At 64.3% G+C, this 14,000-nt stretch overlaps 2 protein-coding genes across 3 annotated transcripts; one reads left to right on the top strand and one right to left on the bottom strand.

Moving 5' to 3' along the window:
- Positions 1-447: 447 nt before the first annotated feature.
- WRAP73 (WD repeat containing, antisense to TP73) lies at positions 448-10,197 on the top strand. Of its 2 annotated transcripts, XM_004596145.2 has the most exons (12): positions 448-592; positions 1,358-1,510; positions 2,618-2,734; positions 5,933-6,005; positions 6,877-6,980; positions 7,600-7,686; positions 7,829-7,963; positions 8,039-8,116; positions 8,956-9,049; positions 9,147-9,272; positions 9,468-9,659; positions 9,765-10,194. In XM_004596145.2, the coding sequence occupies exons 1-12, from the start codon at positions 524-526 to the stop codon at positions 9,920-9,922; spliced, it is 1,386 nt and encodes a 461-aa protein (XP_004596202.2). In that variant the 5' UTR covers positions 448-523; the 3' UTR covers positions 9,923-10,194. The 2 variants fall into 2 exon arrangements, with proteins under 2 accessions (XP_004596202.2, XP_058516749.1); XM_058660766.1 differs by lacking the exons at positions 448-592; positions 1,358-1,510 and adding an exon at positions 1,551-1,576 and having other exon boundaries at positions 9,765-10,197.
- A 1,007-nt stretch (positions 10,198-11,204) lies between these two features.
- On the bottom strand, positions 11,205-13,599 carry TPRG1L (tumor protein p63 regulated 1 like). Its single transcript, XM_004596095.2, has 5 exons — positions 13,371-13,599; positions 13,082-13,173; positions 12,823-12,999; positions 12,276-12,429; positions 11,205-11,473 (listed from the first exon to the last, which is right to left on the bottom strand). The coding sequence occupies exons 1-5, from the start codon at positions 13,548-13,550 to the stop codon at positions 11,279-11,281; spliced, it is 798 nt and encodes a 265-aa protein (XP_004596152.1). The 5' UTR covers positions 13,551-13,599; the 3' UTR covers positions 11,205-11,278.
- Positions 13,600-14,000: the final 401 nt, after the last annotated feature.

Here is a 14,000-nt window from a genome sequence, read left to right as displayed (position 1 = left end):
CGCGGATGTGGCTGCCGGCTTGGCCAGAGGTCAGTGTGTATGTGGGGGGTGGGGACACTAAGTGGACCCAGCACAACACCTGCACAAACGAATTCTCATCTGTGGCCGGGCACGCTTCTGTCTGAGTGAGCGTCCACGCACGAACGCCACCCCTGCCTTCGAGCCCGGGCTCGAACTGCCCGTGGAAATGTCAATCTCCGTTCACGCATGAGATTTTTTCCCCAGCAATAGGGTGTCCCGTGCAGTGTTTGGGAAAACGGGTCCTTGTTTATCGGAAATGCGTGTTCATCTGTGAGCCGCCCTTTCCGAAGCGCCCCAGCCCCGGGCTCGGCCCCGAAAGCGCGCTGGACGCTGCTGGCGCGGCCCCTTTAAGCCCATCGCGCCGCGCGCCGCCCTCGCCGCCCTCATTGGCCACGGCGCGCTTCCGCCCGCTCAGTTCCGGCCGCGGGAGCGCGGCGGTTGGGGTGCGGTGGCCGCCTGCGTCCCGGGGGGCTGGGGGCGCGGGGGCCGCGCGGCCGGCGCCATGAACTTCTCCGAGGCCTTCAAGCTCTCCGGCCTACTCTGCAAATTCTCCCCGGACGGCAAGTACCTGGTGAGCGGCGGCTCGGGGCCGGGTGGGCGGGCGCCAGGAACGAGGGGCCCTGGGGGCGGCATGGGGGGCGGGCGGCCGCAGCTCGGAGATCCCAGGGACCCCGGACCCGGTCAACTGCAGGACCCCAACAGGTGCGGGACCCTGGTGGGGACAGGATCCCGGCAGGTGCAGCCCTGGTGGGGGCGGGATCCCAACAGGTGCAGGACTCCAACAGGTGCGGGGCCCCAACAGGTGCGGACCGTGGTGGGGGCGGGATCCTGGCAGGTGCTCTGGACAGGGACTGCCTGCCTGTGTGGTGGTGTCCAGCTTACCTGGCAGGTAGGACACACTTGCTGGCAGGATGTCAGCAGCTATGTAAACGTGCCGGTCCGTGGAGTGAGCTGAGATTATTTGCTGAGTTTTGCCGCAGAGGCACAGCCACCCTCAGAGTGTGGAAGGAGCGTTGATGGGGCAGCTTGAAGCTGCAGCGTCGTGGCTTGACCATTAGCTTGTGCTGGCGGCTGGGAGCTGTACAGCCAGAGCCACAGCTCTCAGGCTCCATCTGCCCAAGGGGCCCCTGAAAGGGCTCTGGGGCGGGACTGGCCTCCTGCTTTGCTCCTCAAGGAAAGGCTTTACAAGCCAAGGTTGCAAATGGTCAAACTATGCTGAGGTATGCGGTTTGTCACCAACTCCAGTTTTGTCTGGTCACAATCCCGTCCCCTCCTGGGAAGGGGCTGCGTCCCTGGCACACCGTGGCCTCACCTGCCGCTGCTCCCTGCTGCTCAGGCTTCCTGCGTCCAGTACCGGCTGGTGGTCCGAGATGTGCGCACACTACAGATCCTGCAGCTGTACACGTGCCTCGACCAGATCCAGCACGTGGAGTGGTCGGCAGACTCGCTCTTCATCCTGTGTGCCATGTACAAGCGGGGCATCGTGCAGGTGTGTGCCATGTACAAGCGGGGCATTGTGCAGGTGTGTGCCATGTACAAGCGGGGCATCGTGCAGGTGTATGCCGTGTATGGGAGGGGGATGTGTAGGTGTGTGTGTGGGGATGTGCAGGTGTGTGTGTAAAGGTATGTGCCGGGTAAAGGTATGTGCCGTGTACAGGTGTGTGTGCTCTGTGCAGGTATGTACATGTGTGTATTGTATGGGTGTGTGCTGTGTACAGGTGTGTACATGTGTGTGCTGTGTACAGGTGTATACTGTGTAAAGGTGTGTGCAGGTGTGTGCCACAGGCAGGTGTGTGGTGTACAGGTGTATATGTGTACAGGTATGTGCTGTGTGCAGGTGTATATGTGTACAGGTGTGCGCTGTGTGCAGGTGTGCGCTGTGTGCAGGTGTGTGGTGTACAGGTGTATATGTGTACAGGTATGTACTGTGTGCAGGTGTGCACTGTGTGCAGGTGTGTGGTGTACAGGTGTATATTGTACAGGTATGTGCTATGTACAGGTGTGTACATGTGTGTGCTGTGTACATGTGTGCTATGTGCAGGTGTGTGGTGTACAGGTGTGTATGTGTACAGGTATGTGCTGTGTGCAGGTGTGTGGTGTACAGGTGTATATTGTACAGGTATGTGCTATGTACAGGTGTGTACATGTGTGCTATGTGCAGGTGTGTGGTGTACAGGTGTGTATGTGTACAGGTATGTGCTGTGTGCAGGTGTGTACAGGTGTAAGCTGTGTGCAGGGGTCAAGGTGTTGTTCTGTGTACGTTCAAGTGCAGTCCTTGGCAGTGAAGGCAGGTGCCTGAGTGTGAATGTTCTCGGTTGTCTGAGTTGCGGTCGGTGGGGAGACACCAGCGTGCTTGGAGCTTCTGAGCAGATCCAGTGAGATTCTGCAGCCCTGTGGCCTGGGGTTCTGAGAGGCGACGTCCCCTTCTCGCTTAGCGCAGGGCCCTCACGCAGGGCTCAGGGAGGCCACCAAGGGCCTGGCTTGCAGCTGTCGGCTCCTGCGGCTGTCCTGATGGTGGAAGGTTTGCGTCTGGGCCTGTGTCCAGCTGCGTGGTGTTTGCTTCCTGTGGCCTGATGTATCTCCCTCCCGCCTGCAGGTGTGGTCCCTGGAGCAGCCCGAGTGGCATTGCAAAATCGACGAGGGCTCGGCAGGGCTCGTGGCCTCATGCTGGAGCCCCGACGGGCGGCACATCCTCAACACGACCCAGTTCCACGTGAGTGCCGTGGCCCCTCGGCCCCGCAGCAGCCGGGGCAGAGTCGGCCTTAGCCACTGTGTGGCGACCTGGCCACCTTGGGTCACTGCTCTTCTTAGCACTGCATGATTGCCATGTTGGTGCTGAGAGGGTTATTTAGAGGGCACAGAGAGCCATTCCCGGCTGCCTCCACAGATGCCCCCGCGGTGGGTGCTGGCCTCCCACGTGGAGTGCAGGAGCCCAGCGCCTGGGCCCAGGACCTGCCTCTGGGGTCTGCCTCATCAGGATTCGGAGCAGGAGCTGGTAGGAAGCACGGGGCTGGTGGTTTGGCTGCACACCTGCTGCTGTCCAGCTTAAGAGAAAAAGAAGACAAACTTTTAAACACACCCTCCTTCAGTCCTGAGAAAGGGCTTTTGGGTGAGCTGATCCGCCCTCCCTCTGAGCTGTGGTTTGTGGGAAGAGAGTCCCACGCCGCAACAGCCATTGCTCTGTTCCGCCAGCCCGGAGCACTCATGGGGCAGGGCCTGAGCTGGGGTGGAGCACCACCCAGAGCACGCAGGACCTGCGTGTCTGTCCTCGCACAGGGGCAGGCCGGCTGCGGGTGTCCCAGGGTGACTCCAGGCCAGCAGCGGGAGGAGAGTCCCCCCCCCAGGGTGCTGCCTCCCGGCACCCACTTGCACGTGGGGCTCCTTCGCAGGCCTGGAGGCTCTGTTGCCGGCACCCTCCAGGGTGTCCCTCAGGCAACTGAGGGCTTCTATTTAAAAACCGTTTCTGAGGCTTCCGCTTCAGAGGCTTCCTGCAGCATTCAAGTAGGTCGGCCTTCCCGGGGCAACGAGGGCTTCGCTGTACTTTTAGGTCCAGAAACCATTCAGATCTGTTAGACTGGTGGTAACCGTGTCTCTGTGATTACTGTGGATTAAATCCTGAAGAGAGATTCCCAAAGGATCCTTTGGTTTTACCATGTCAGTTTCATCCTTGACATCTTGAAATGAGGCAGGATCTTGTCCTTGGATTTTTGTGAGTTCTCGTATGCCCCAAAAGAAGGGATTGGCCGTCCCCCCGACATTGATACATGGTGTCCCCAGTGGTCAGCTGTAGCTGCTTCTCTGAATCCAAGTGAGAAAGCCTCCCCATGGGTTCCTCCCTTCTGGCGTGGCTGCACACGTGCACACACACACGCACGCGTGTGGCCAGGTTCACCTGGCGTTTCTAGTCCGGAGCCCGCCCTCACGCGTGGCGTCCTCTGGGTGCCATCTGTGCTGGCCTAGGGGAGCCCTGCATCCCCCCGTCAGGGCACCACTGCTTGTCCGTGCTTCGCTGTCCTTGCTCCGCCACTCATGCCAGCTTCCCCACCCCCACCCCGCCACTCTGCAGTAGGTGAGAACGTGAGGTCCCCAGTGACAGCACTGCTCCTCATGGCCCCCGTGGCCCCCGTGGCTCCTGTGGCCCCCGTGGCTCCTGGGTGCTGAGGCCGCGTTGGCCCCTGTGGCTCCCGGTGTGGTGCTGAGGCCCCCGTGGCTCCTGGTGTGGTGCTGAGGGCCCTGTGGCCCCCGGGTGTGGTGTTGAGGCCACGTCGGCCCCCATGGCCCCCGGATACGGTGCTGAGGCCCCCCATGGCCCCCGGGTGTGGTGCTGAGGCCCCCCCGTTGCTCCTGGTGTGGTTCTGGGGCCCCCCTGTGGCTCCTGGTGTGGTTCTGTGGCCTCCCCCGTGGCCCCCAGGTGCGGTGCTGAGGGCCCCCGGGTGCGGTGCTGAGGCCCCCCTGTGGCTCCTGGAGTGGTTCTGGGGCCCCCCCGTGGCCCCTGGGTGTGGTTCTGGGCCCCCCCGTGACCCCTGGGTGTGATGCTAAGGCCCCCCTGTGGCTCCTGGTGTGGTTCTGAGGCCCCCCTGTGGCTCCTGGTGTGGTTCTGAGGCCCCCCTGTGGCTCCTGGTGTGGTTCTGGGGCTCCCCGTGGCCCCTGGGTGTGGTGCTAAGGCCCCCCTGTGGCTCCTGGTGTGGTTCTGAGGCTACCCCTGTGGCTCCTGATGTGGTTCTGGGGCCCCCCGTGGCCCCCGGGTGCGGTGCTGAGGCCGCGTCGGCCCCTGTGGCCCCTGGGTGCGGTGCTGAGGCTCCTCGTGGCCCCCAGGTGCGGTTCAGAGGCCCCCCGTTGCCCCCCCATGGCCCCTGGGTGAGGTGCTGGGGCCACGTCGGCAGCTGCTGCTTCTGGGCAGAATGTCCGTGAGCCTTGTGCAGACCCTCGTAGCACGCTGGGTCCCCCGGGTCCCACGGTCTGCCCCTGTGGCGAGGCATCCCTCCACACTCGTGTGCTCCATGTGCTTGGTGAAGAGCCTAGTTGTCACTTGAAATGGACCAACCCAGCTGGCAGTGGGAGGCTTGTCGCAGTGAGAGCTGCCCACTGGCACGCAGCCTGCTTTGGGGTCCGTGGAAGTGGAGCCACTTGGTGGGAGCAAGCCTGCTGGTTCGGGTTTTGGTTCCCTCCACGCCCCGTGGGTCCCCAAGGCCTACCCCCACCTCATTGTTGCACTGGGCTGCCCACCTGGCCAGGGAGCTCTGCCCGCCGTCAGCCACATGGGCCGAGTGTTGGCCCCTGGTAATTACTGGACTTTTCCCATTTGGTGTGGGTGGCCACAGAAGCCGTCAGTCCTGCAGGCCTTCCGCGGTGTGAGGTGGAGTGGTTGACCCAGCTTAGGGTGCTCGCTGTCCCCGTAAGGCACGCTCTGACGGATGACGCCGCGGCACCGCAGACTGACCCGGCCTGGCCGGGCACAGACTTGGGATCCTTATCTGGCCCCGGCCAGCACCATGCTGTTCCCAGCATGCCCCTGGTGTTCAGTAGTTGGCAGTGCCCAGGCCGGGCTCGGTTCAGATGCTTTCCTGGAGGTGCCTGGGGTGGCAGCAGCAGCTGTCAGAAGCCCCCGCACTCAGTGGCCTCTGTCCACAGCTTCTCCATTCTACACACAGCTCCCGACACCTGTCCCTGCGGTTGGCCCCTGGCCTGTTCCGTAAGGGCTGCTGTATGCTTCACCAGGCTGTCCAGCTGGGTGCCCCACACAGTGCCAGGAACAAGCCCTGGCGCTGAGTTTCATGACGGCAGGGCACGCCTGGCAGGTGCAGTGGCTTGCAGCACTGGGTCTCCCAGGGCCTGGCAGCCTGGCGTGCGATGGCCCACAGCCTTCCAAGGACACCAGGTGGACGCCGGCCGTTCTCCTTGTCCCCCACAGCTGCGGGTCACCGTCTGGTCCTTGTGCACCAAGTGTGTGTCATACATCAAGTACCCCAAGGCCTGTCAGCAGGGTGAGTCTCGGGCCGTGGGCCGGGTCCTGGCCCGGGAGGGTGAGTCTCGGGCCGTGGGCTGGGTCCTGGCCCGGGAGGGTGAGTCTCGGGCCGTGGGCTGGGTCCTGGCCCGGGAGGTTCTGGCAGAGCAGCAGCAGCCTGCCGGCCTCCCAGGACCCCTGGGGTGCCCCCAGGCGGAAGCCTGTCAGGATACAGTCTGCTGCGGGAAAGCCTGCTGCAGGGGCCTGCATGGTCCTGGCTGCAGCCGAGTGAGCCATGCAGTTCCTTCTGCTGGCGCCTGTCAGCGACCCACAGGGAGCTCCCAGCTTTGGACAGGAGTGGGGTGACTGACGGGGCTCTGACCTGCCGCCGGTGGGCGGCCCAGAGCGTGTGTTTACACAGTGCCCTCTGCGGTGTCCTGGCGCGCCCTGCCCAGCTTACTTTGCCAGGCGGGCACAGAGGCGCACACCGCTTCCCTGCCCGAGGCCCGAGGCCCGCTCCTTGGACACTCCAGTTCTTGACAAAGTTCTGATCCGGGACTGATTTCTAAGTTAACACAGAACCAGAAGAGTCTAGCCTCTCCAGTGAAGGCTTGCCAGTTGGTCAACTTTTCTTCTCAATAAACAAAAAGTAAAAATAAGAAGTCCCAGTAGCCAGCTGACGTTTAGCTTAAGCCAGACCCATCTGGACGTGCACTCACTAACTTTGTGAAGGCAGTCTGCAGGTGCGTGCTTGGCCACAGAGCTCTGCGCGGGTCCCACCTGCCGGGGACTGTCGCTGCCCGAGCCCCCGTCACCTCGTGCCTCGGTTCCCCTTGTCCTGTCCCCTCCTCTCCCCCTTGCGGCTCCCTGCTGGCCGCGCCCGGGCTGATCCAGGATGCCCCTCTCGGCAGGCATCACCTTCACCAGGGACGGCCGCTACATGGCCTTGGCCGAGCGGCGGGACTGCAAGGACTACGTGAGCGTCTTCGTGTGCAGCGACTGGCAACTGCTGAGGGTGAGGCAGCACCTGTGTGTGTGAGTGTGTGTGTGTGTGTGTGTGTGTGCTGAGGGGAGGCAGCGCCTGTGTGTGTGTGCTGAGGGGAGACAGCGCCTCTGTGTGTGTGTGTGTGTGTGTGTGCACTGAGGGGAGGCAGCGCCTGGCTGTGTGTGTGTGTGTGTGTGTGTGCTGAGGGGAGGCAGCGCCTGGCTGTGTGTGCGCACTGAGGTGAGGTGGCGCCTGGGCACGTGTGTTGCCTGGCGGCCTGGGCCCTGCTGCTCGGGCGGGGGGTTTGCACACGTGCGCAGCAGCAGGGGAGCCCACCCCGCACGGTCCCACAGTGCTCCTGGCATGCAGTGGTCCACGTGAGCAGGAGCTGAGCAAGGTGCCTGGGGGTGCCTGGTACCATCCCTGAGCAGTCTTAGAGCGAGCCTGGCATGGGGAGGCTGGTACAGGCGGCCACGCTGCCCCTGTAGGTGGCCGGCCCGCCAGGCCTGCCGCGGAGGGCCGTGCGTGTGCTCACACGGTGCACTGGAGCTGTGACTGGCCATTTTGGCATGAGGCATCAGGTGCCAGTGTACGGAACGTCCACAGTGAGGAACGCCCTCCAATTTGTGTCCCCTCTGTCCTCCACAAGCACTTTGACACGGACACCCAGGACCTCGCGGGGATCGAGTGGGCACCCAACGGCTGCGTGCTGGCCGCGTGGGACACATGCTTGGAGGTAGAGGGACGTGGTACTGGGTAGGACCTTCACATGCCTCAGCTCCCCCCGCCCCGTCCGTTCCTGCTACAGTCCCCCCCCAAGACCAGTGCCCAGGCTGAGCCCTGTCCCCGGGCTGAGGACCCGCCCTGCCTGTCTGCAGTACAAGATCCTGCTCTACTCCCTGGACGGCCGGCTGCTGTCGGCCTACTGCGCCTACGAGTGGTCCCTGGGCATCAAGTCTGTGGCCTGGAGCCCCAGCAGCCAGTTCTTGGCGGTCGGCAGCTACGACGGGAAGGTGGGCCCAGGGCCGGTGGGGGCCCCGTCCAGGGCACTGGGCAGCCCATCAGCCTCACATAGCTTCCATCCTCAGGTGCGCATCCTTAATCATGTGACTTGGAAAATGATCACAGAGTTTGGGCACCCGGCGACGATCAATAATTCCAAGATAGTAAGTGCAGAGAGTGCCTTCCGTGAGCCCTCGCTGGGGAGGGGTCAGCCCGAGGCCATGAGCCAGATTACTGCACCTTGGAGCTGGCCGGGAGCTCCAGGCTGACACCAGGAATGCAGGGACACGGGGCTGAGGGGAGGGCTGTGTCCAGAGCGGCACGCCAGGCCTGGGAGCCCATCGGGGACAGCAGAGACGACACCGGCAGGCCTGCCAGCCCTGGTGGGAGTGGGAGGCTGCCTGGGGCCTTACTGGAAGGGCAGACTGGGAGGTGGAGCCCTGTGGTGTCTGGGGAAGGGTGTGTGAGGCAGGACAGCTGCTGTGGGCGTGACCAGGTGTGCACACGGGCACAGGGCACAGGAGGGAGGCAGTGGGGCTGGCCTGTGAGCAGGCACAGGGCTCAGGGCACAGGAGGGAGGCAGCGGGGCTGGCCTGTGAGCAGGCACAGGGCTCAGCTTCCCCTCAGGTTCTCCTCCTGTGTGCAGGCTCTTTCCTGGCCCACTGCTGGCCTCTGCGCCGGCTCCTGCGTGTCACTTAGAGCTCCAAGGAGCCCTCATGCAGCAGCTCAAATGACGCAGCTGAGCGGGCACGCACGTGTGCAGCCACTCCCCAAAGGTCAGCTTGACCGTGGCTACCAAGGGCCGAGTTAGGAAGGACTGGGATTCCGGCCTCAGCCTCCCCTCCTCCTCTCAGCCATGATGGTGCCTGGTGATCCTGCCAGGCGACCACGGGGCCATGGGTTCCTGGTGGTGCAGCTGACGGTGCCGCCTTGTTCCCTTGTGGCCGGCGGTCACACCGAGTCACCATGCTGCAGCCTGTGGCGGTCCCTCTGTGTCTTCCAGGTTGTTTATAAAGAAGCCGAGACGAGCCCGCAGCTGGCACTGGGCCCCCTGCCCTTCCCACCATCCAGGCCCCTCTCAGCCTCGGACAGCAAATGTAAGCCGGCCCCGGGGGAGCACTGGGTGCCCTGGCCCGGACAGCCCCCGGGCCTCCACGGCCGGCAGCAGCAGTGTGCACCCCTCTGCCCTTCCAGACAGCGTCGCTGCCATGCCGGTTTCCTTGCAGACACTGAAGCCCGTCACTGACCGGGCGAACCCCAGGATCGGCGTGGGCATGCTGGCTTTCAGCCCCGACAACTATTTCCTGGCCACGAGGAACGGTCTGTGCCCCTTGTGCTGGGTGGGGCTGGCTGGCCGGGGTGGCGGGTGCTGTGCAGCCAGAGCCCCCGTCCAGCCAGCCGCCTGCGCCCTGGCTCCACCTTCTTGTGACGAGCAGTGGTCCGGTCAGCCCGGCAAAGCTGTTGTGTCGCTGCACTCAGAGAGCTGGGCTGACCCAGTGTCCCCTTCCCTCCTAGACAACGTGCCCAACGCCGTGTGGGTCTGGGACATCCAGAAGCTTCGACTCTTCGTGGTGCTAGAACAGCTAGCCCCCGTGCGTGCGTTCCAGTGGGACCCGCAGCAGCCGCGGCTGGCCATCTGCACAGGTGGCTGCAGGGTGTACCTGTGGTCACGGGCTGGCTGCGTGTCCGTGCAGGTGCCCGTGGAAGGTGAGCAGGCTGCCCATCTGTCCCCTGGGGTGGCTCTGGCCTCCAGTCTGTCTCCCCCGCCCCCCACACCTTTGGCCCCTGTCCTAACTGGCCACCTCTCTCCAGGGGACTTTGCGGTGCTTTCTCTGAGCTGGCATCTGAGTGGGGACTCACTGGCACTCCTCAGCAAGGACCACTTCTGCCTCTGCTTCCTGGAGACCGAGGAGGGGTCAGCCCCAGCCCTCAGGCAGGGGGTCGGTCGCGCATGGAATTGCGACTCGTAGGCAGTGCTGTCCCGGCCTGGGGAGCTGGCCAGCTGCGGGGTTCGCAGGCAGCATCTGGACTCTATTTTTTTACAGTATAGCATTTTTGTAAATACATAGGCCTTCACCATTCTTTTATTATTTAAAATAAACATTTCTGGTTTGTAACCTTGTGCCCTTCCTGCTTGAAGGCCTCCAGCCCAGGGCGGTTTCCTGGGTGTTTCTGCTTCAGTCCCAGGGCGGACTGGCGGCTTCATGGGAATGGAGCGCTAACACTGACCGGCACCGCTGCGTGTGGGGTCCTGGCCTGCCTGAGTGAGCGTCCCGCCTCCTGCGTGGGGGCTCCCCAGACAGAGCTCCCAGCAGCTGGCCGAGCCCTTGCAGGGCACTCCCCTGCCACAACCATGCCTACCCTGGCTGCATACAGGAAGCCCCCGCCCCATCCAGCTGCAGAGCGTGTGCCGGCCCACGTTACTCCACAGCTCTGTCCCAGTGACTGCAAAGAAGGGACAACATGCGTTTGGTTAGGAACATCTTTACTGAGTGACCACCTGCACAGGCCAGTCTCACGTGCATTGGCTGGGTGCAGGAGGGGGCGCTGGTGGTCAGCGCGGAGCATTTGTGGCAAGCAAGCTGCGAGGTGGGCGCTGAGCTAGGGCTTCAGGCGGGCAGAGCCTGAGGAGGTGTGGGTTGCAGGATGGGTGGTGCGGTGCCTCCTTTACCGTGCATTCTATAAAAACCAGCTTCCTTGTGAACATAAACAAGGCAAGCCCAAGGTGTGGAGTAGCCAGTGCTGTGTCACGGACCTGGGGGTGCCAGTCTGGGACCCTGGGAGGGTGTGGACTGGCCAGCGCTGTGTCATGGACCTGGGGGTGCCAGTCAGACCCCGTGGCACAGGGGCACGCGAGGCTTTCCCAGCCGGGGGATGCTGTGACGCACAGCTCGGGCACAGCTCGGGCCAGTGTCAGAGCAGGCACGACACTCGCACTGCCCCCTCCACAGGCATCCCCTGCGGCTGCGAGGCCAGGCTGGGCCAGCTTGCCAGTGACCTGCTTTGCCTGTCGCTTTCAGAAAACAGATGAAATTCCGAAATACAAAATTTGCCACCAGGTGCGAATGGCTGCAGCGCCTGGCACCGCCCACCCCGCGGTCTCCACACTGCTGGACGGGCACACGGGAAGGGCGGCAGGCCGCGTGGATAACGCGGAAGGACACGTGGCCACGAAGGGCGGACACCAGCAGGACGACAGCATGGTTCATTTTGCTTCTGCCGCAGATTGTTCCCAGATGTCCACGCCCAACTACACACACACACACAGTTCCCTCCCAGTGTGGACTATTCGGACCCAGGCCACCAGAGGAGTGGGGACAGGAGGGCTAGAAGCCGATCTTGCCCCGCGTCATGGAGTAGCCAAGCTTGCCCTCATTGTTGATGAAGGACATGAGGCCCACGTAGGTCTCGATGAGCAGCGGCCGCTCCAGGACCAGCACGCCGCCATCCTGGCCCGGCAGCGGGCTCTCCCTCTGCGCTTTCTTGACTGCCTGGATCAGCAGACTCCTGAAGCTCTCCAACTGTAGAGAGAGCCAGTGGAGGCCATGTCACCCTGGACACGAGAGGGGCTTTGCACCCCCCTGCTTCCGGGGAACCCTCTGGGCTCATGGGACCGACCGCCACCTGCCAGGCCCACTGTGGCGCCAGAAGCCGGCACCAGGCTCTCGTCCCTGTGGGTCTCAGTGGTTCCGCCCACACTCCCACTGCATCTGTGCAGACCCAGGCTCTGGCCTCTCCTGCCCCTGGCTCACACCCAGACCACCTGTCCCTCAGCAGGAAGGATGCCAGCAGCACAGCACCACGTGCCAGGGTGGCCAAACACACAGTCAACAAGCTCAAGGGGGACTACGACGTCACAGCACTGCCTGCACGCCCACATCCCACAGCAGAGGACCTGGGCTCAAGTGCACCCCTGGGAGAGGTCTCGGCCCCCCAGGGGACACAGGACAGAGCTCCAGGCCCAGCCAGAACCAGCACTGCCGTTGCTTAGGAAGCTAACCAGCAGATGGAAGCTTCCTGTATGTCTGCCGCCCTGCCTTTACCATAATGTACAGGGCCAGGCGCGACGTGAGAGGCTGCCATTCTGAGTCCAGCTGCTGCTCAAGGGCAATGGTGACTCCTGAGTCCTCAGGCCACTGTCGCCCCGTCTGGCCCAGCCCGACTCTCATAGGCGTCTGGGGTAAAGCAGTGGATAGAACCTCCCACTTTTTCCTCCATCTTTGAAACACATCTTTTTTTCTGCCTGGCTGTGGCCAGCCACACAGTAGGTGCTGAGGGCAGCAGGTGGCAGCTGCCCTGGGCAGTGTGGGCCAAGGCACTCACCTGGCACAGGGAGGCTGTCTTCTCGTCCAGCCCGGCCATCGGGTGTTCTATGAAGGTGGCGTAGGGCACGTTGGTGGACCAGGGGTTCCACCTATTCAGGAATGATGGCCGGGTCTGCTTGTCCCACTGGATCCGAACCCCGACACCGTCCCGCCTGATGAGTGAGGGCAGTGGGTCTGCGGTGAGAGATGAGGTCTGGGCCCCGCACAGCCGCCGACTCCCTGCTGGGCTACAGCCTTGAGTCCATGCCTTGGGGACCCTGACCATGGACTGACCGCTGCTGGTATGCACCGGAGCTAACCCGTTAACGGAGCACAGCAGGCAGTGGGCCGTCAGCATCCTCCTCCTCCAGGGCCTCTCGGTGGGCTGCTGTGGCCTCTCGGGGTTGGGGGGCCTCTTCCCTGAACTCCCCCTCCTGGCTCAGGAATCCCCCAGGGAGCTGTGCCCGCGCTGGGCTCCGCCTCCACACGACCCAGGCCCCTATATTGAGGTGTCATCTAGGGGACCCTGCTGGTGGCTGACCGACGCACCCCATCCCGCCACTTACTTGTTGAGGGACTTGGGGGGGAACTGGAACTCCCCATAGGAGATGGTGTCCACTGCGCTCAGGGCCACCCTCACCACCTGCTGGCACTGCAGGCTGATGAAGTCGTACTTACAGATGAGCAGCGACTGGTCAGTGACCAGCACCAGCCGCTCCTTCTCGTTGTTCCAGTGGTCCACCCTGTGGGCAGGAACAGGGACAGGTCGGCATGGACCCCCACCAGGAGCCCCAAGCGGTGGACCCCCACGCAGCCCGGGCTTACTCGGCCAGCAGCCAAACGCCCTGGATGTCGCCGTCCTCCACGGGCCGGACCACCACGCGGATCTCCTCCACGGCCTGCTCGATGGTGCCAGGCTGGGCAGGGCCGGGGCGCGGTCACTCTCGGGGGGCAGCACCCCCGGCACCCTGGCCGCCCCCGGCCCATCCAGCACTCCGGCCCCAGCACCACCGGCATCTCGGTACCTCCCTCATCCGCGGCCCCCCGCCGCCCCCGACCCACCCAGCACCCCGGCACCCCGGCACCCCGGCACCTCGGCACCCCCGACCCTCACCCGGAACACGAAGTACTCCTTGACGCGGGCGCGACGCGTGGGGTCGTGCACGCTGAGCGGCCACAGCGTCTGGCGCAGCGGCGTGCCCGCCCCGGGCCGCGCCCCGCCTGGGCTGCCGGCCGCCAGCACGGCCGTGGGGCTCGTGCCCGCCGAGTCCACCGAGTCCCGCAGCTGCAGCATGGCCGCAGCCGTGGCCGCCCGGCCAGGCCCAACTCCCGCGGCGGACCCCGACCCCGCCCGTCCGCCTCGTAGCGTCACCCGACACCGCCCCGCCCACGGGCCCGCCCCCGCCCAGCCAGCAGCCCCTGCCACTGGCTCTTCTCCAGCCGCCAGCCACGATTGGCTCCACCCGACGCCGCTCACAGCCACTCCCGCCCGTCACGGCGCCGGAAGCCACCGCCGCGCACACACCCGCTTCCTGTTTATAGGAGGATGTGGGTGGGCCCAGGACGGCGCGGGTCAGCTCGGGGCACACCCGCTTCCTGCTGGCACGGGGCGGGCGGTTGCCATGGCGCCAGGGGCGACTCGCTGCGGGGCGGGCGCTGGGGGCCGTGGCAGGGCAGCCGAGGTGGGCTGGGACAGCGAGGCCGGGGGTGACCCACCGTCCGTGTCCTTCCCCGCCACGCACCT

The sequence above is a fragment of the Ochotona princeps genome, chromosome 2 (genome assembly GCF_030435755.1).
Source record: "Ochotona princeps isolate mOchPri1 chromosome 2, mOchPri1.hap1, whole genome shotgun sequence".
NCBI classification, from domain to species: domain Eukaryota; kingdom Metazoa; phylum Chordata; class Mammalia; order Lagomorpha; family Ochotonidae; genus Ochotona; species Ochotona princeps.
The sequence above is the reverse complement of the archived record's forward strand: the minus strand, read 5'-3'. Positions and strand labels throughout refer to the sequence as shown.

Excerpts from the sequence above, each read along its gene's own strand:
- WRAP73 (XM_004596145.2), top strand. The coding sequence starts at position 524 with ATGAACTTCTCCGAGGCCTTCAAGCTCTCCGGCCTACTCTGCAAATTC. Across the intron at positions 7,687-7,828 it reads CGTGGGACACATGCTTGGAG|TACAAGATCCTGCTCTACTC; the intron begins GTAGAGGGACGT and ends GCCTGTCTGCAG. Across the intron at positions 9,660-9,764 it reads CGTGCAGGTGCCCGTGGAAG|GGGACTTTGCGGTGCTTTCT; the intron begins GTGAGCAGGCTG and ends ACCTCTCTCCAG.
- TPRG1L (XM_004596095.2), bottom strand. The coding sequence starts at position 13,550 with ATGCTGCAGCTGCGGGACTCGGTGGACTCGGCGGGCACGAGCCCCACG. Across the intron at positions 12,430-12,822 it reads CCCCCCAAGTCCCTCAACAA|GCGGGACGGTGTCGGGGTTC; the intron begins GTAAGTGGCGGG and ends CTCACTCATCAG. Across the intron at positions 11,474-12,275 it reads AGACAGCCTCCCTGTGCCAG|TTGGAGAGCTTCAGGAGTCT; the intron begins GTGAGTGCCTTG and ends CTCTCTCTACAG.